This window comes from Marmota marmota, unplaced genomic scaffold (genome assembly GCF_001458135.2).
Source record: "Marmota marmota marmota unplaced genomic scaffold, marMar, whole genome shotgun sequence".
Lineage (NCBI taxonomy): Eukaryota > Metazoa > Chordata > Mammalia > Rodentia > Sciuridae > Marmota > Marmota marmota.
The window spans coordinates 4880-24484 of record NW_025999900.1 but is presented as its reverse complement, the minus strand read 5'-3'; the positions used below and the strand labels follow the sequence as shown (position 1 = coordinate 24484).

Here is a 19605-nt window from a genome sequence, read left to right as displayed (position 1 = left end):
GGAGTGAGATGGTACCTTAGAGTGGTTTTAATTTGCATTTCTCTGATTGCTAGAGATGTGAGCATTTTATTGTGTATTTGTTGATTGATTGTATATCCTCCTCTGAGAAGTGTCTGTTCAGATCCTTGGCCCATTTGTTAATTGGGTTATTTGTTTTCTTGTTTAATTTTTTGAGTTCTTTGTATACTCTGGAGATTAGAGCTCTATCTGAAGTGTGAGGGGTAAATATTTGTTCCCAGGATGTAGGCCCCCTATTTACCTCTCTTATTGTTTCTCTTGCTGAGAAAAAAAACTTTTTAGTTTGAATATGTCCCATTTGTTGATGCTTGATTTTAACTCTTGTGCTATAGGTGTCTTATTAAGGAATTTGGAGCCCGACCCCACGAGATGGAGATTAGGGCCAACTTTTTCTTCTATTAGACGCAGAGTTTCTGGTTTGATTCCTAGCTTCTTGATCCATTTTGAATTAACTTTTGAGCAAGGTGAGAGAAAGGGATTCAATTCATTTTGTTGCATATGGATTTCCAGTTCTCCCAGCACCATTTGTTGAAGATGCTATCCTTTCTCCATTGCATGCTTTTGGCACCTTTGTCTAATATAAGGTAGTTGTAATTTTGTGGATTGGTCTCTGTGTCCTCTCTTCTGTACCATTGGTCCACCTGCCTGTTTTGGTACCAGTACCATGCTGTTTTTGTTACTATTGCTCTGTAGTATAGTTTAAAATCTGGCATCGCTATACCGCCAGTTTCACTCTTCCTGCTTAGAATTGCTTTTGCTATTCTTGGTCTTTTATTTTTCCAGATGAATTTCATGATTGCTTTTTCTATTTATGTGAGGAATGCTGTTGGGATTTTAATTGGCATTGCATTAAACCTATAGAGTACTTTTGGTAATATGGCCATTTTAATGATATTAGTTCTGCCTATCCATGAACAAGGTATATCTTTCCATCTTCTAAGGTCTTCTTCTATTTCTCTCTTTAGGGTTCTATAGTTTTCGTTGTATAGTTCTTTCACCTCTTTTTTTTAGGTTGATTCCCAAGTATTTTATTTTATTTGTTTGAGGATATTGTGAATGGGGTGTTTTTTCTCATTACCATTTCAGAGGATTTGTCACTGATATACAGGAATGCCTTTGATTTATATGTGTTGATTTTATATCCTGCCACTTTGCTGAATTCATTTACTACTCTAGAAGTTTCTTGGTAGAACCTTTTGGGTCTGCTAGGAATAGGATTGTGTCATCTGCAAATAGTGATAATTTAAGTTCTTCTTTTCCTATCTTTATGCCTTTAATTTCTTTCGTCTGTCTAATTGCTCTGGCCAGTGTTTCAAAAACTATGTTGAACAGAAGTGGTGAGAGAGGGCATCCCTGTCTTGTTCCAGATTTTAGAGGGAATGCCTTTAATTTTTCTCCATTTAGAATGATGCTAGCCTGAGGCTTATCATAGATAGCTTTTACAATATTGAGGTATGTTCCTGTTATCCCTAGTTATTCTAGTGTTTTGAACATAAAGGGATGCTGTACTTTGTCGAATGCCTTTTCTGCATCTATCAAGATGATCATATGGTTCTTATCTTTAAGTCTATCGATGTGGTGAATAACATTTATTGATGTCCATATATTGAACCAGCCTTGCATCCCAGGGATGAATCCTACTTGATCATGATGCACAATCTTTTTGATATGTTTTTGTATCGAATTTGCCCGAATTTTATTGAGGATTTTTGCATCTATGTTCATTAGAGATATTGGTCTATAGTTTTCTTTCTTTGAAGTGTCTTTGTCTGGTTTAGGAATCGGGGTGATGTTGGCCTCGTAGAATGAATTTGGAAGCTCTCTCTCTTTTTCTATTTCCTGAAATAGCTTGAAAAATATTGGTATTAGTTTTTCTTTTAAGGTTTTGTAAAACTCTGCTGTATACCCATCCGGCCCAGGGCTTTTCTTGGTTGGTAGTCTTTTGATGGCTTCTTCTATTTCCTCAATTGATATTGGTCTGTTTAGGTTGTGTATATCCTCCTGACTCAATCTGGGCAGATCATATGACTTAAGAAATTTATCAATGCCTTCATTATCTTCTATTTTATTGGAGTATAAGGTTTCAAAATAATTTCTAATTATCTTCTGTATTTCTGTAGTGTCTGTTATGATATTGCCTTTTTCATCCTGTATGCTAGTAATTTGAGTTCTCTCTCTTATTCTCTTCGTTAGCATGGCTAAGGGTCTGTCGATCTTACTTATTTTTCCAAAGAACCAACTTTTAGTTTTGTCCATTTTTTTTTATTTTTTAGTTTTTCAGCGGACACAACATCTTTGTTTGTATGTGGTGCTGAGGATCGAACCCGGGCCGCACGCATGCCAGGCGAGCGCGCTACTGCTTGAGCCACATCCCCAGCCCCAGTCCATTTTTTCAATTGTTTCTTTTGTTTTAATTTCATTGATTTCAGCTCTGATTTTAATTATTTCTTGCCTTCTACTACTTTTACTGTTGTTTTGCTCTTCTTTTTCTAGGGTTTTGAGATGAATTGTGAGATCATTTATTTGTTGTTGTTTTTTTCTTTTTTTGAGGAATGAACTCCAAGCAATGAATTTTCCTTTTAGAACTGCTTTCATTGTGTCTCATAGATTCCAATATGTTGTGTCTGTGTTTTCATATATCTCTAAGAATTTTTTAATTTCCTCCTTGATGTCTTCTGTAACCCATTGATCATTCAGTAACATATTGTTCATTCTCCAAGTGATATAGGATTTTTCCTTCCTTCTTTTATCATTGATTTCTAGTTTCATTCCATTATGATCAGATAAGATGCATGGTATTATCTCTACTCCTTTATAATTTCTAAGAGTTGCCCTGTGACATAATATATGGTCTATTTTTGAGAGGGATCCATGTGCTGCTGAGAAAAAAGTGTAACCCCTTGATGTTGGGTCATGTATTCTATATATGTCAATTAAGTCTAGGTTATTAATTGTATTATTGAGATCTATAGTTTCTTTATTCAACTTTTGTTTGGAAGATTTGTTCAGTGGTGAGAGAGGTGTGTTGAAGTCTCCCATAATTATTCTATTTGACTCTTGAACTTGAGAAGAGTTTGTTAGATGAACATAGCTGCACCATTGTTTGGGGCATATATATGTACGATTGTTATGTCTTGTTGGTGTATGGTTCCCTTGGCAGTATGTAGTGTCCTTCTTTATCCCTTTTGATCAACTTTGGCTTGAAGTCTATTTTATTTAATATGAGTATGGACACTCCTGCTTGCTTCCGAGGTCCATATGAGTGATATGATTTTTCCCAACCTTTCACCTTCAGTCTGTGTATATCTTTTCCTATCAGATGTGTCTCCTTTAGGCAGCATATTGTTGGATCTTTTTTTTTTTTTGATCCATTCTACTAGTCTGTGTCTCTTGATTGGTGTGTTTAAGCCATTAACATTTAGGGTTACCATTGAGATATGGTTTGTACTTCCAGCCATATTTGTTTATTTTTGTTACTTAACATGATTTGTTTTTTCCTCTTTGGTTAGTTTTTCCTTTTCTGTACTACCTCCCACTGTTAGTTTTCATTGTTATTTTCATTTCCTCTTCATGTAATGTTTTGCAAAGGATGTTTTGAAGTGCTGGTTTTCTAGCTGCAAATTCTTTTAACTTTTGTTTATCGTGGAAGGTTTTAATTTCATCTTCCATCCTGAAGCTTAATTTTGCTGGATACACGGTTCTTGGTTGGAACCCATTTTCTTTCAGTGTTTGAAATATGTTGTTCCAGGATCTTCTAGCTTTCAGAGTCTGTGTTGAAAGATCAGCAGTTATCCTGATTGGTTTACCCCTAAATGTAATCTGCTTCCTCTCTCTTATGGCTTTTAAGATTCTCTCCTTATTCTGTATGTTGGGCATCTTCATTATTATGTGTCTTGGTGTGGATCTCTTGTGATTTTGCACATTCAGCGTCCTGTAGGCTTCTAGGATTTGGAATTCTGTTCCATTCTTCAAGTCTGGGAAGTTTTCTAGTATTATTTCATTGAACAGATTGCTCATTCCTTTGGTTTGGACCTCTATACCTTCCTGTATCCCAATAACTCTTAAGTTTGGTCTCTTTATGTTATCCCATATTTCTTGGATGTTCTGCTCATGGTTTCTTAACAGTCTCGCTGAGCTGTCTATGTTCTTTTCAAGTTGAAATATAGTTTCAACTTCATTGTCTGTTGTTCTATCTTCTAAGTGTTCTACTCTGCTGGTAATACTCTCATTTGAGTTTTTAATTTGGTTTATTGTTTCCTGCATTTCCAGGATTTCTGTTTGTTTTTGTTTTATAACCTCTATCTCCTTGTAGAGTTGATCTTTTGCTTCTTGGATTTGTTTATGTAATTCATTGTCAAAGTGATCTTTCATTGTCTGATTTTGCTGTCTAATGTCTTCCTTGAGACGCCAGATCATCTGAAGCATGTATATCCCAAACTCTTTATCTGATATTCCATCTGCTGTAGATATTACCTCTTCTAATGTTGAATTGACCTGCATTGTTTGTGGTCCTTTCTTTCCTTGTCTTTTCATACTGCTCACGTTTCTTTCTGTTTTGTGAAACTGTTGTGTTATTGATTTTCCCCCTATATATTTATATTGCTCTTGTATAGTTCCAAAGTCTTTCTTTTGTGGAGAAAGACAATGTTAACAGTTCCCAATACCAATAGTACATCATCTAAGCACACGTTTTGCATATTACTATATTTATAGCTAGACTCTATGTCTACAAATGTTGGTTTCAATTATCATTTAAATATATAGTCATTAGTTTCATGAAAGGCATATCATTTCTGGTAGCATGAAGAAAACTGAATTTCAGGTGTAGGATGTTATGTTTAGGGGGAAAGGAGTGAGGGTATGTGGTTAATCTTACTTAATACTTTGGAGAGCTCTAACCAATAGATGGGTAATTTATGGAAGAATGTATAGATTCAAACTCCTATCTGTATTTATAAGATTACCCTACTTATAAATAGTAAAATTTAGGGGGTTGCAAGTGGGATAGAGTGAGTAAGAAGGAGAAAAAAAATAACAAGGAGGGAAAGAGAAAAAAGAGAGCAGGAAAAAGAAAATAAGAGAAAAAATAAAAGAAATAAAAGGGGGAGGAAGGGAGGTGGGGCATATGAAATTCCTCTATATCATATTATTCTGGGGATTCAGTTGTTAAAGACCTTTTTTATGTACAATTCTTGGTTTCACATATGTTGAGGTTGTGAAGACCAGAGGGGGAAAGGGTAGAGGAGACTGGATGAATGGATGAAAAGAGAGAGAGAGAAGAGAAAGAAAAAAAAAAGTCTCTCAGAACTCTGTTTTCTTTTCCTCCAGTAGGTGGCGTTGTCTATTCCTAGCTTGAGTCTCTGTGTTCAGGGTGGTGGAGGTAGCCATTGTGAGAGGAGTTGAGCTTCTACCTGTAGCATCTCTACTCTTAGTCTCTGTGATTGAAACCAGGTGCCTGATCCGCCGCAGAACCGAACTGGTACCAACGCCCACCAGTTGATGGGTTTTAAGGGTTGGTGGGATTTTCCAAGATGAGTTCCATCAGTTTTTCTCGTAAGGTGTTTGATGAGGTGGGGGGTGTTGGGGAGACCTTATGTTTGTCCAGAGCTTGGTCCAGTGACCCGCAAGTCAAGCATCTACATTCTGTGCCTCCCCTGGTCTGCACCCCAGCGCCCCACGCCAGCCTCTCCTCTGGGTGTGCCATGGGCCAACGGCTGCTGGGCCCCTTTTCTGGGTGGGGTGGTCTTCTGGGTGACTTGAACACACCTCTTTCACCACTAGATAGATCTTCCAAACAAAAGCTGAACAAAGAAACTATGGAACTGAATGATACAATCAATAATTTAGACTTACAGACATAAATAGAATATTTCATCCTTCAACCAGTGAATTCGCTTTCTTGTCAGCAGTACATGGATCCTTCTCTAAAACAAACCATATATTATATTAAACAGCAAATAAAAAAAAGTAAAGATACTACCCTGTATTCTATCAGATCACAATGGAATGAAATTAGAAATCAATGATAAAATAAAAAAATAAAAGCTACTCCAACACCTGGAGACTAAATAATATGCTACTGAATGAACAATGGGTTGCAAAAAACATTGAGAAGGAGATAAAAAAATTCTTAGAGGTGAATGAGAACACAGATACAACATATCAAAATCTCTGGGACCCTATGAAGGCAGTACTTAGAAGAAAGTTCATTGCACGGAGTTCATTCCTTGAAAGAAGAAAAAATCAACAAATAAATGACCTAACATTATATCTCAAAGCTCTAGAAAAAGAAGAATAAATCAACACCAAAAGCAGTAGAAAACAGGAAATAATTAAAATCAGAGCTGATATCAATGAAATTGAAACAAAAAAATTGAAAAAATTGATAAAACAAAAAGTTGGTTCTTTGAAAAAATAAATAAAATTAACAAACCCTGAGCCATGCTAACAAAGAGAAGGAGAGAGAAAACTCAATTACTAACACACATGATGAAAAAGGAAATATCACAACAGACACTACAGAAATACAGAACATAATTAGAAATTATTTTGACAATGTGTACTCCAATAAAGTAGAAATATCAAAGGTATCGATACATTTCTAGAGTCATATGATTTGCCCAAATTGAATTAGGATGATATACACAACTTAAAAAGATCAATTTCAAGAAAGGAAATAGAAGATGCCATCAGAAGTCTACCAACCAAGAATAGCCCAGGACCTGATGGATACACAGCTGAGTTCTACAAGACCTTTAAAGAAAAACAAATATCAATATCTTCAAATTATTTTGTAAAATAGAAAAAGAGGGAGCACTTCTAAACTCATTCTATGAGGCCAATATCACCCTAATTCCAAAACCAGCAAAGACACATCAAAGAAAGAAAACTTCAGACCAATATTGCTAATGAACATAGATGCAAAAATTCTCAATAAAATTCTGGCAAATCAAAATCAAATACAAAAACATATCAAAAAGATAGTGTACCACAATCAAGTGGGGTTTATCCCAGGGATGCATGGCTATTTAAACCTATGGAAATTAATAAATGTAATGCATCACATTAATAGACTTAAGGATAAGAACCATATGATCATCTATATTGATGCAGAAAAAGCATTCGACAAAATACAGCACCCATGCATGATCTAAACACTAGAAAAACTAGGGATAACAGGAACATATCTCAATATCATAAAAGCTATCTATGCTAAGCTCCAGCCAACATCATTCTAAATGGAGAAAAAGTAAAAGCATTTTCTCTAAAGGAGAAACAAGACAGCGATGCCCTCTTTCACTACTTCTATTTAGCATAGTTCTGAAAACACTGGCCAGAGCAATTAGACAGATGAAAGAAATTAAAGGATAGGAAAAGAAGAACTCAAATTAGCACTATTTGCTGACGATACAATTCTGTACCTAGAAGACCAAAAACTTCCACCAGAAAACTTCTAGAAGTAGTAAATTAATTCAGCACAGTAGAAGGATATAATATCAGCACCCATAAATCAAAGGCATTTCTGTACATCACTGACAAATCCTCTGAAAGGGAAACAAGGAAAACTACCTCCTTTATAGTAGCCTCAAAAACAAAACAAAACAAAACAAAAACCTTGGAAATCAACTTAACAAAAGAGGTAAAAGACCTCTACAACAAAACCCACAGAATGCTGAAGAAAGAAATTAAAGAAGACTCTAGAAATGGAAAGATCTACCTTGTTCTTGGATAGGCAAAGTTAATATTGTCAAAATGACCATACTACTAAAAGCACTATACAGATTCAATGCAATTCCAATCAAAATCCCAAGGACATTCCTCATAGAAATAGAAAAAGCAGTCATGAAATTCAACTGGAAAAAAAAAAGAGACCCAGGATAGCTAAAGAAATCCTTAGCAAGAAGAGTGAAGTAAGTGGCATCACAATACCAGACCTTAAACTATATTACAGAGCAATAGTAACAAAAACAGCATGGTATTGGCACCAAAATAGACTGGTAGACCAATGGTACAGAATAGAGGACACAGAGACTAACTCACATAATTACAATTATCTTATGTTAGACAAAGGTGCCAAAATATACATTGGAGAAAAGCTAGCCTCTTCAACAAATGGTGCTGGGAAAACTAGAAATCCATTTGCAACAAAATGAAATTACACCTCTATCTCTCACCATGCACAAAACTCAACCCAAAGTGGATCAAGGACCTAGGAATTAAGCCAGAATCACTGCACATAATAGAATAAAAAGTAGGCCCAAATTTCCATCATGTCGGATTAGGCCCCGACTTCCTTAATAAGATTCCTATAGTGCAAGAATTAAAATAAAAAATCAATAATAAATGGCATGGATTCAAACTAAAAAGCTTCTTCTCAGCAAAAGAAACAATCAGTGAGGTGAATAGAGAGCCTACATTTTGGGAACAAATAGAGCACATCAGATAGAGCACTAATCTCTAGGATATATAAAGAACTCAAAAAACTTAACACACACACACAAAAAAACAAATACCCAATCAATAAATGGGTCAAGGAACTGAAAAGACACTTCTCACAAGATGATATACAATAAATCAAGAAATATATGAAAAAATGTTCAACGTCTCTAGCAATTAGAGAAATGCAAACCAAAACTACTCAAAGATTTCATCTCACTCCAATCAGAATGGCAGCTATTAAGAATACAAACAATAAGTGTTTGTGAGGATGTGGGGAAAAAGGAACACTTATGCATTGCTGGTGGGACTGTAAATTGGTACAACCAATCTGGAAAGCAGTATGGAGATTCCTTGGAAAACTGGGAATGGAACCACCATTTGACCCAGCTATCCCATTCCTTGTTTTATATCCAAAGGACTTACCACAGGGACACAGCCACATCAATGTTTTTGTAGCAGCACAATTCACAGTAGCTAAACTGTGGAACCAACTTAGATGTCCTTCAATAGATGAACTGATAAAGAAAATGTGGCATATATACACAATGGAATATTATTCAGCATTAAAAGAGAATAAAACCATGGCATTTGCAGGTAAAAGGATGGAGTTGGATAATATAATACTAAATGAAGTTAGTCAATCCCAAGAAACCAAATGCTGAATGTTTTCTCTGATTTAAGGAGGCTGATTCATAATGGGGTTGGGGGTTGTGGGGCATGGGAGGATTAGATGAGCTCTACATAGGGCAAAGGGGAGGGAGGGGAAAAGAGGGGACATGGGGGTAGGAAAGACGGTGGAATGAGATGGACATCATTACCCTAAGTACATGTAAGAAGACACGAACGGTTTGACTCTACTTTGTGTACAACCAGATCTATGAAAAATTGTGTTCTATATGTGTAATATGAATTGCAATGCATTCTTCTGTCATATATAACAAATTAAAATTTTAAAAATAAATGGGAAAAAAAAATGACCCAGTACCCCTAGAGGCCTTTGGAAGCAACATCATCAAAGAGACCTGTGGCTTGTGTGGCTTGCAAAGCGTTTAATCAGGCAATTAATTCTCATTACAGGGTGTTTAGCTCAATCAGCAAAGTAAAAGAAAGACTAAAAAAAGAATAAAAAGAGAGATGACCAAAAAATACTTTGTGGTAGAAAATTCAACATTGTCTCAGTTTAGGTACTAAGCACCCTATGAGAAAGAACAGCTCTTCTACTTGAGGCTGATTTCAGTGTGAGCATAACACCAAACCCAAACCAGCAAAGATACTAACACAGGGGCTGGAGTTGTGGCTCAGTGGTAGAGCGCTCACCTAGCACACATGAGGTACTGGCTTCAATCCTCACCACATAAAAATGAAATAAAGGTATTGTGTCTACCTACAACTAAAAAATAAATATTAAAAAAATATTAACACAGCCACCCTTTATAAGAATGTGAAAGTTGTTTGCTCTGGTTGCATTTTTTTACACCTAATTTCAATCCTTTTTTAAATCTTATGATAAAAATGTTATATGCTCCCTTATTGCATTAATATCTGACATTTTAGCAAAATGAGTAAGGATCTATCCTACCCAGTTTCAGTGGTCACATATATGAATGTCATGGAATAAGGAACAAGTTGTTCTTTCCGGAAGGCAAAAATATAAGTCATATTGTCACTAAAAAGTCACCAGCACTGGACAGAATAGACAGTCACTTCCTAATGCCAAGAGTCAGTGCAAAAAAGAGTAGAAAGCTGACAAAATGAGGCAGGAAAGGTGAAGGGAAGCCAACTAAGATGCGACAGGAGAAAAGGGCGAGGGGCCAGGCACTTGGAGCGTTTGGAGCCAGGGTGCACTGGCAGGAGAAGCCCATCTCCCCTCTGCAATTCCCAGGCTGCACTTGAGTTTGCAGTCTACCTGACGTCTAGGAAGCACAGCTGCTATTTTAGGTTCACTTACCTAGGCATTTTCTTTTCACCCTCTCCAGCTCACGCACTCTTCTGGCTGACAACACAAGAGAAACTCCCAGTTTAGACAGCTGGTAAGCCAGCTCCTCGCCAATCCCACTGGATGCTCCAGTCACCCACACCACCAGGTCCGTCAGCTCCTGTTCTATTGAGGAAGGAATAGGGTTGGAAGGCAGATTATAAGTGATGGATTATACCCATATCAAAGACTGGAATAAACAAATTTCAAACAATACCACTAAAATATTAAGACCTAATTTAATGGAGCTTAAAATTTAAAAATTTCTAAGGAATTGCCTTATATCTAATTTTTTCAATAAATGAATACAAGCTATATTATTAACAGTAATTTTGTATATTTCAGAATGTTGGTAATTTTTCCAGCTTCACTTTCAGGTAGGCCTTAGAACTTCATAGTTCACTCCAAAGTTTATCTACATGTATCAAAAAGAAAACTAAAGCTAAGTAAACAGAAATTCATTTTCCAGACTCACTTTCCTTCTTCATATAATGGTGAATTCAGATTAGATGATCCCTAAAGATCCCAGCCTGTTTTCAATCAGTTCTTCTAACTTTCTGAAACTGAGCTATTGATGAGGAATGCCAATATTCCGAGTGCTGCTGTATGATAAGAAGTAATCATCCTATGTTTATTTTTTAAAATACTTTCTCCAATTGCCACTTGTACTGGGTTTCTGCCAGCTAATGTGATTTTGTAATAGTGATAAGGAACAGGTAGACATAGGATGTGGGAACATGGAAAATGACAGGTTAATTTTGTAGACTGAGCCTCTATGCTAATTCTCAACATGTATTTTATTTATTTTTTTAATATTTATTTTTTAGTTATAGGTGGACACAATGTCTTTATTTTACTTTATGTGGTGCTGAGGATCGAATCCAGTGCCTCACGCATGCAAGGCAAGCGCTCTTCCTCTGAGCCACAATCCCAGCCCCTCAACATGTATTTTAAAGAAGCAACTTATACAAAATCTTCATGGCCCTGATGACTTAAGATAATAGCCCATAATGAACAGCATATTTTTCTCAGGGGAGAGAAGTGTCTACCCAAGACTCTTCTTCTGATAAGAGGACAGTTTGCCCTGTCTTAAAACTACCATAAAAATCTACAAAACATAAGTTCTAAATAAATCTGGTAAACACACACCAAGATGAATAAATTTTCTTCGGGGTCCTTGTCATATTATTTAACCTTGTTTTAATTATAAATTTTCATACCTAGGGGTTTCATTTAGACATTTACAAGTAAAACATATGCAGTAAGGCTTTAAAAATCTGATACAATCCATCTGTCATCAAGAACTAGGAGATGTACTCTGTCAGACCCTCTGAGAAATACCCCTTAACACAAATAAAAGCTGGGACACAAATAAGTGAGTTGTCATTCCCCTCTTTGTCCCTTGAGGATGCTTCCTACCTTCTTTATTTTTCTAGTAAACTTTCTCTTTCTCTTTTAATAATCTTTGCTCTATTTTTACTACATAAAATTCTCACTCAATAACTTTGTTCTAATTTCTCCTGCCTGGGACAAGGGGTTAATAGTCCTAATGGCTTAACTGCTTTATTACTTCTATGTGCTTTGATCTACTTCTTAAAGCCATCATGAGAACCTTGTGAAATAGGTATTATTCTCTCACCGTTTTAGAAAAGGAAAACTAAGGTTAACAGAGATTAATTTACCCTAACTAAATTGTAAATTCCATCAAGCCTGGGACCCTGTTTGTAATGTTTCTTGGTAAGCCTTGGTGCCTAACAAAGAGACTGAAACACAGAAAATACTTCAAAACTAAATAAATATTTAATCATTTTCCGAGAACCTTGGCAGAACTGGGATAGGAGCCTAGGAATATGTAGCTCCAAAGTCCACACTGTCCACTGTGATATGATACACACATTGAAACTTGATCGATTTTCTTTGCTATGCTTGAGTTTGAACCCCGGGCCTCACCCATGCTAGGCAAGTGCTCTTCCACTGAATTACAGAGGCTTCATTGTAGTTGTGTTGTAGGACAGAGCCCTATGTACAGGCAATATTTTAAAACCAATATGTTTCTTAAACATTACAAAAATACAAATGTCCTTAAGAAAAGAGTCTCCTGTAAACATCTAAACCTGGAGTGGAAATAGCCCTAGCATTGTGTCTGGGCTACAAATCTCTCCTTTTAGGAAGGACTTCACAGGAATAACAGGTATGTATTCAGACATAGCTATGGGCTACTCATTTCTCCATGTATTTTCAGTACTCAGACTCTAAGGGGAATACAGTTTCTTTGGAATCGTTTACTAACTGACCTAGAGCTAATAAAGATTTCTTCATCTTTACACAAGTAAGCAACTATTGCATAAAGCCAATAGTGAAAGAAGTGTCCAGGCTGAAGTTCACCTCAATACACTCAGGTCTGACATCACCCTCCCACCCTGAAGAAGACTTTTTTTGTTTAGCACCAACTTTCATTTACATTCCACAGAATCTGGCATATATGAAGACCCCACCACCACTACCCCATAAAGAGCTCCTGAAAGTAGATTCTTAGACAGAAACTTACAATCAATGCTAAACCCAGTTTGAAAATCTGTCCTCAAACCATTGACCAGTCTCCACTTCCTTCCCTCCCACACTGTGGAAGCTCATCATCTGAGACTTTCACACAAGTTGAATCATTCAAGGGTTCTTTCTTCCACTGACGGGATATAGCTTTAAATTCTACCCACTAGCAGCAGTGGGCAGCAGACCTGCCTTCTGGTACCAGAAAGAGTAAATTAAGCCTCTTCCACATGGCCATCCTTGTGTGTTTGAAGACAGCTGTTCTGTCCTCCCTAAGTGCTCCCATCTCTGGCTTCTCTAAGGCTCCATATTCAACTTCTATTGCTAACCCCACCTCATGAGCACAAGGTCGCTGGCTCTTCTCATAACATCTGTGTACCAGCTCTGGTTCCTTGGTCAATGCTCCGATTGAAGGGAGCCTGTCAGAACAGGATGCAGGATTCCAGTGGGATCGGTGCAGTGCAGAGCAGGGTGAGCTGACGCCATCACATCCCTTGTCCTGAGGAGAGTAGGGTCTATGAAGACCCAGGCTATGGCAGGCCACTGCTGTGCCCCCAGTGCCCAGTACAGAGGCATCATTGTAGTTGTAATGTAGGACACATGAGGCTGGCACTGAGGAATTATCAGGAAGCAGGTTTATTGGCTGCAGCCAGGTCTAGATGGGGTGTGGGGTGCCGAATAAGCATCTAGACTTATTCCAGTTGTTTCTTCAGACTCTAAGTATCTACAGACACAGCCTAGACTTGTCTCATCTTTGCTGAGTGCCACATCACAGCTGATTCATGGTGAGGTTTCTGTCAACTGAAAGTTGACAGAAAGTTTTCCTTATATGTGTGGTTGATTTCCCTTTTCATAATCTTGTCTTGTGCTATAGATTTTTCTGGATCAATGTAATATCTCAATTCAGTTTCCCTTAAAATTCACCTTGTGAATCATGTGACCCTTTTGCCATGTGACACCCTATACTACCTTTGGGCTCTGAGAGGGTCTCTCTCAGCAAGGAAGTCCCCAAGACCTGCCCCTCCTTGGAAGGACTCCCAGCCTCAGAAACATGAGCTGCGCAGGCCTCAATTGCTTGTGAAACACTTGGCATTCTGCCTCTGCCACAGAAATGGACCATCCCAGACCCAGAGAACCCCAAGAAGGGCATGTGACCCTGTCAGCTCTTCAACGTAACCCAGAGAGATCCACGCCAGACTTCTGTCCTCCAGAACTGTAAGATAGGAAACCCTGTGTTGTTTTGGGACACCAGGTGGCTGGTGATTTTTCACAATAGCCATTGAAAAAACTCGTACAAGAACCTATATCCCTGGTTGAGAAGAAATGTGTAGAACTTGGGGTGTAGCTCAGTGGTAGAGCACTTTCTTAGAATGCTCCAGGCCTTGGGTTCCATCCGAACACAACCAAACAACAACAACAAAAAAAGAAAAACAGAAAATCCACCAACCACAGCCATAATTTTGAGTACTGATCTTCCATGCAGGTTTTATATGAATTCTATGTCAGTGCCACATTCTTTATACCCAAGAAAATCCAAACCCTAGGTGAGGTAGACCGTTTGAAAAATATTCATATATTTGAACTTCATATATTTGAAGCTAATCTTTGCCCCCTTCCTAAATATCATTCTATTTGGAAGTATGAGAAAAGAAAGTTCCCGTAGAAACCTGAAGAAACCTACATTTCCTGGGCTTGGAAAGATCAGCTAACAGAATAACATCACATCTGAAATATGAACTGAACTGAAAGGCTCTTAATTTCCTTTCTCTGAGGAAGAAGTGGCAAAATATTTTTATGTTTTATATTGTTCGCCTACATATTGATCAGTCTCTCGTTATCTATTCAAAAATACATTTAAATTCTCACCCCAGTGTAAAGGATAGCATAATTCTACATATACCTTATCAGTAACAGGTTACTTTCACCCAACTACAAACTATTAAATACATAGATAAGTCTGAATTCAATTTTTTAAGAACAAATAAAGTGTTTTAAAAACAAAAAGACTGTATTTGTTTATTTATATATGTAGTCCCTGGGTAACCAATGCTCAATCCTCTTAATCATTAGAGAAGTGCAATTTGAAATACCAATGTTTGGACATATTTAATTATCTTTGCTCGAAGATGATATCATGATATAACTAGTAACCCACAAATAAAAAGCTGAAAAAGATGGCCTAACAGTTTTAGGCTCTTTGAGAACAGCTTGGTGAAGTCTTTCCCCAAGCTTGGCATTTTAGAAGTCTTACATGCATGGGGAACATAAATATGTTCAACATACAAAGAAGACAGTAAAAATTAGCATCACAACTACCGAAGTCATATGTGTGTGTGTGTGTGTGTGTGTGTGTGTGTGTGTGTGTGTATATATATATATATATATATATATATATATATATATACATACATACATATATATATATATATATATATATAATGCACATATATTTTCCTTTTGAGATGAAATTCAGAATCCGTTGTTCTTTAGAATAACTATAATCTCATGGATCAGCATATAAGAGATTTACATTTTTTATGTTTTTAAAAATTGTTATATATGACAGCAGAATGTATTACAATTCATATTACACATATAGAGCACAAAGTAGAGTCATACCATTTGTGTCTTCATACATGTATTTAGGGTAATGATGTCCATCTCATTCCACTGTCTTTCCTACCCCTTTGTCCCCTCCCTTCCCCTGCCTCCCCTCTGCCCTATTTAGAGTTCATTTAATCCTTCCATGCTTCCCACCCCCAACCCCATTATGAATCAACCTCCTTAAATCAGAGAAAACATTCAGCATCCAGTTTCTTGGGATTGGCTAACTTCATTTAGCATTACATTATCCAACTCCATCCTTTCATCTGCAAATGCCATGATTTTGTTCTCTCTAATGCTGAATAATATTCCATTTGTGTATATGCCACATTTTCTTTATCCATTCATCTACCGAAGGGCCTCTAGATTGGTTCTACAGTTTAGCTACTGTGAATTGTGCTGCTATAACCATTGATGTGGCTTTGTCACTGCAGTATGCTGTTTTAAAATCCTTTGGGTATAGACCGAGGAGTGGGATAGCTGGGGGCACTGGTCATTTCTTATGGTAGTTACCCCTCTACTTCTGGGACCTGCAAATCCTGCACTGGCAGAGAAGCTAAACCCTGTCAGCCTCTCCTCGTTGGTGTGAGCAGGATTGCTTTCCTTTTATCTGTAAGATCATTAGTGCAAACTTTTACATTTATTATTATGCAGAGGATGCTTTACTATGTCCTATTTTGCCCTTAAGGCATTTATCTAACTTATGTTTTTAAATTTCATTTTTCTTATTGACATTATGTGTTGTATTTCAAGGTTAGAGTTCAGGTAAATTTGTTTTGATTGTTCTTTTGATGAACAGAAATAGAAAGCAACAGTTGATGCCCGATTGTTGATTCTTGGTGGGATTTGTAGAAAGGGCCGTGGTGTTTTCTCATATGTCACCTGCAATCATTGGCTTCCGGCTTCTATATGCTATTTACTATAGATTCTGAGCTTCTTCCTGATTCAAAGCTTAAACTACAATTTTCTAATGTGTGTAAAGCAGCAGCTAACCTTTGTGAGCCTACTGCAGAACAAACAAAACTGAACTTTCAAAGAAATTGCTCTATAGTTTTTGTTCCTTATAGCTTCTAGATTAATCTTGATTTCTGACAGAGTCCGTTCTAAAGTACAACTGTCTATATTCGAGTTGAAGCAACCCATCCATGTCTGGTGAAACCAGCCAGCTTTTTGTCTAAGATGTTGCCATATGACCAGTGGTTCTCTTCCTGTTGCATGAGAGAAAATTTCAAAGAGCCACCCAGAAGTGAGTCTGTTTGCAATTCCTGTTCTAGGGTGTGTGTTAAATTGAGAGTAGCAAGGAGCATAGTGGATCTATGTCATGCTGTCCCTACTAATTTTTTAAGTGCTTTATTTAGAGAATGGCAATTTATTTATTTTTTTAAATAATTTTTTATTTATATATGACAGAATGCATTACAATTTTTATTCCACTATAGAGCACAATTTTTCATATCTCTGGTTGTATGCAAAGTATATTCACACCAATTCATGTCTTTATAAAAGTACTTTGGATAATAATGTCCGTCACATTCCACCATCATTTCTAACCCCATACACCCTCCTTTTCCCTCCCACCTCTCCCTTTCTAAAGTATCTCAATTCCGCTCACGCTCTCCCTTCCTACCCCACCATGAATCAGCCAGCTTCCTTAATAAGACTCCTTGGCACAGGAATTAAAATCAAGATGAGATGGGCCCAAACTAAAAAGTTTCTTCTCAGGAAAAGAATCTGTGAGGTGAATAGAGAGCCTACATCTTGGGAGCAAATATTTACCATTCGCACATCAGATAGAGCACTAATCTCTATGATATATAAAGAACTCAAAAAGCTAAGCACCAAAAAACCAAATAACCCAATCAATAAATGGGCCAAGGACCTGAAAAGACACTTCTGAGAAGATGATATACAATCAATCAACAAATGTTCATCATTGCTAGCAATTAGAGAAATGCAAACCAAAACTATTCTAAGATTTCATCTCACTCCAGTCAGAATGGCAGCTATTATGAAGACAAACAACAATAAGTTTTGGCAAGGATGTGGGGGAAAAGGTACACTCATACTCTGCTGGTGGGGCTGCAAATTGGTGCAGATTAGGGCCTATTTTTTCTTCTATTAAACGCAAGGTCTCTGGTTTTATTCCTAGATCCTTGATCCATTTTGAGTTGAGTTTTGTGCATGGTGAGAGATAGGGGTTTAATTTAATTTTGTTTCATAAGGATTTCCAGTTTTCCCAGCACCATTTGTTGACTAGGATATCTTTTCTCCAATACTTTGGTTTTTGGAGAAAAAAAAAGCAACAAGAGTTGCTTTTTTTTAATCTAATATAAGATAATTGCAATTTTGTGGGTTAGTCTCTGTGTCCTCTAGTCTGTACCATTGTCTACTAATCTGTTTTGGTGCCAATACTATGCTGTTTTTGTCACTGTTGCTCTGTAGTATAGTTTAAGGTCTGGTATAGTGATGTCACCTGCTTCACTCTTTCTGCTAAGGATTGTTTTAGCGAGAGAATGGCAATTTAGAAGGAAAAGATATACTTGTTTTGCCTTTTGACCCTGACCGACAGAAGTTCCTAGGAGTGGCAACTAAAGCCATTCTCCAGGAGTTTGGTAGGGTAAGTAGCAATTTATATTTATACAGCATTAACAGCATCACTGTGTCTGGCTTTGAAATAACCAGAAAGGATATTTTGAATTTATGGTGATCTTGGGGACATGGGATCTATGATCTGAGGTCAGGCCTATGAGTTGAGCTAATCATTGAGTTTTTTGTCTTTAGGTAATTAATACTTTTCACACTTTAACAATTACTAATTGTTCCCTATAAAACTAAAGGTAAAAATTCACTGCTATTTTTTTATGACATATATTACTTTCCATTAAAAGTCACATAAAATGGGAGTACCATAGTTGAATTCTGGTTATTTTATTATGTTTCTATAATTACCTTCTAAAACTATACCATTGCTTCCTTGAGTTTTTTTTTTCAAGTTAATTATATAAACAATAAGACTAGTAATTCCATCCATAGAGCAACCCAAAAGCACTTTTTTTTTCTGATTTTATTTTACTAGATTGATGTTCAACAATGCTGAAAAATCACAGCACCCTTTGATTGTGGATAGCAACTTGGATGTGTTCAAGGAGCTAATTGAGCTTTACTACTTAGAAACAGTGTCCTTGACAAAGTGTGTTATACCTCACATGATTGTGAGGAAACAAGGAAAGATAGTTACTGTGAATAGCCTTTTGGATATTGTACCTTCATCAGCCTGCAGTGGATATTGTGCCAGCAAGCATGCTCTCTGGGTATCATTCCTTGAAATCAACTCCAATAGAACTAACTCAAATGTGTATGTGGGGAATGTGGCCATCATTAGAACTGGACAGTAACATGGGGAAATAGAAATAGAACTTTAGTATAGAATATCCCCAGTTGATGATATAAGACATACTTGTTTTGCCTTGATATAAAAGACTTGAGCCACACATATTTCAAACCTATCCAGCATATGTATATTGAGTACCTTCCTGTGCTTTCCAATGCAACCTATAAAGATAGGATTTATGTGTTTTTTTTTTTTATTTTTTATTTTTCAGTTGTTGGTGGACACAACATCTTTATTTGTATGTGGTGCTGAGGATCGAACCTGGGCCGCACGCATGCCAGGCGAGCGCGCTACCGCTGGAGCCACATCCCCAGCCCGTGATTTGTGTTTTTAAGAAGTGTAAAAGTCTAGGGGCTGGGGTTTTGGCTCAGAGGTAGAGTACTCACCTACCATGTGCGAGGCACTGGGTTCGATCCTCAGATCCACATAAAAATAAATAAATAAAATAAAGGTATTATGTCCAAGAAGTATAAAAGTCTACTCAGCATGTCACTCTTTACCTTATCCCCATTCCTGTCCATCCTCTAGAAAACTGGGGATCCTCCTCTCCTTTCTTCTATACAGACTTCAGGATGTGTTTTCTTCCTCCCTTTTCTGTGGCTTCTTTTCCTTCCCTTTTTTTTACTTGCTG

The 19605-nt window shown here is 37.0% G+C and overlaps 1 protein-coding gene and 1 pseudogene across 2 annotated transcripts in view; one reads left to right on the top strand and one right to left on the bottom strand.

Moving 5' to 3' along the window:
* LOC125615156 (dehydrogenase/reductase SDR family member 7-like) overlaps nucleotides 1–11019 on the bottom strand; it is a 24328-nt gene extending 13309 nt beyond the window's left edge. For both annotated transcript variants that reach the window (XR_007345707.1, XM_048798420.1), the window contains exons 1-2: nucleotides 10908–11019; nucleotides 10406–10558 (exon numbers count right to left, since the gene is read on the bottom strand). Coding sequence is in view for 1 of the 2 variants with exons in the window: in XM_048798420.1 (XP_048654377.1) it covers nucleotides 10406–10558; nucleotides 10908–10920 (166 nt within the window). In the remaining variant the exon portion in view is untranslated. The remainder of the gene's footprint in view (nucleotides 1–10405; nucleotides 10559–10907) is intronic.
* A 2359-nt stretch (nucleotides 11020–13378) lies between these two features.
* The window catches only part of LOC125615187, an 8408-nt pseudogene continuing 2181 nt past the window's right edge, over nucleotides 13379–19605 (top strand).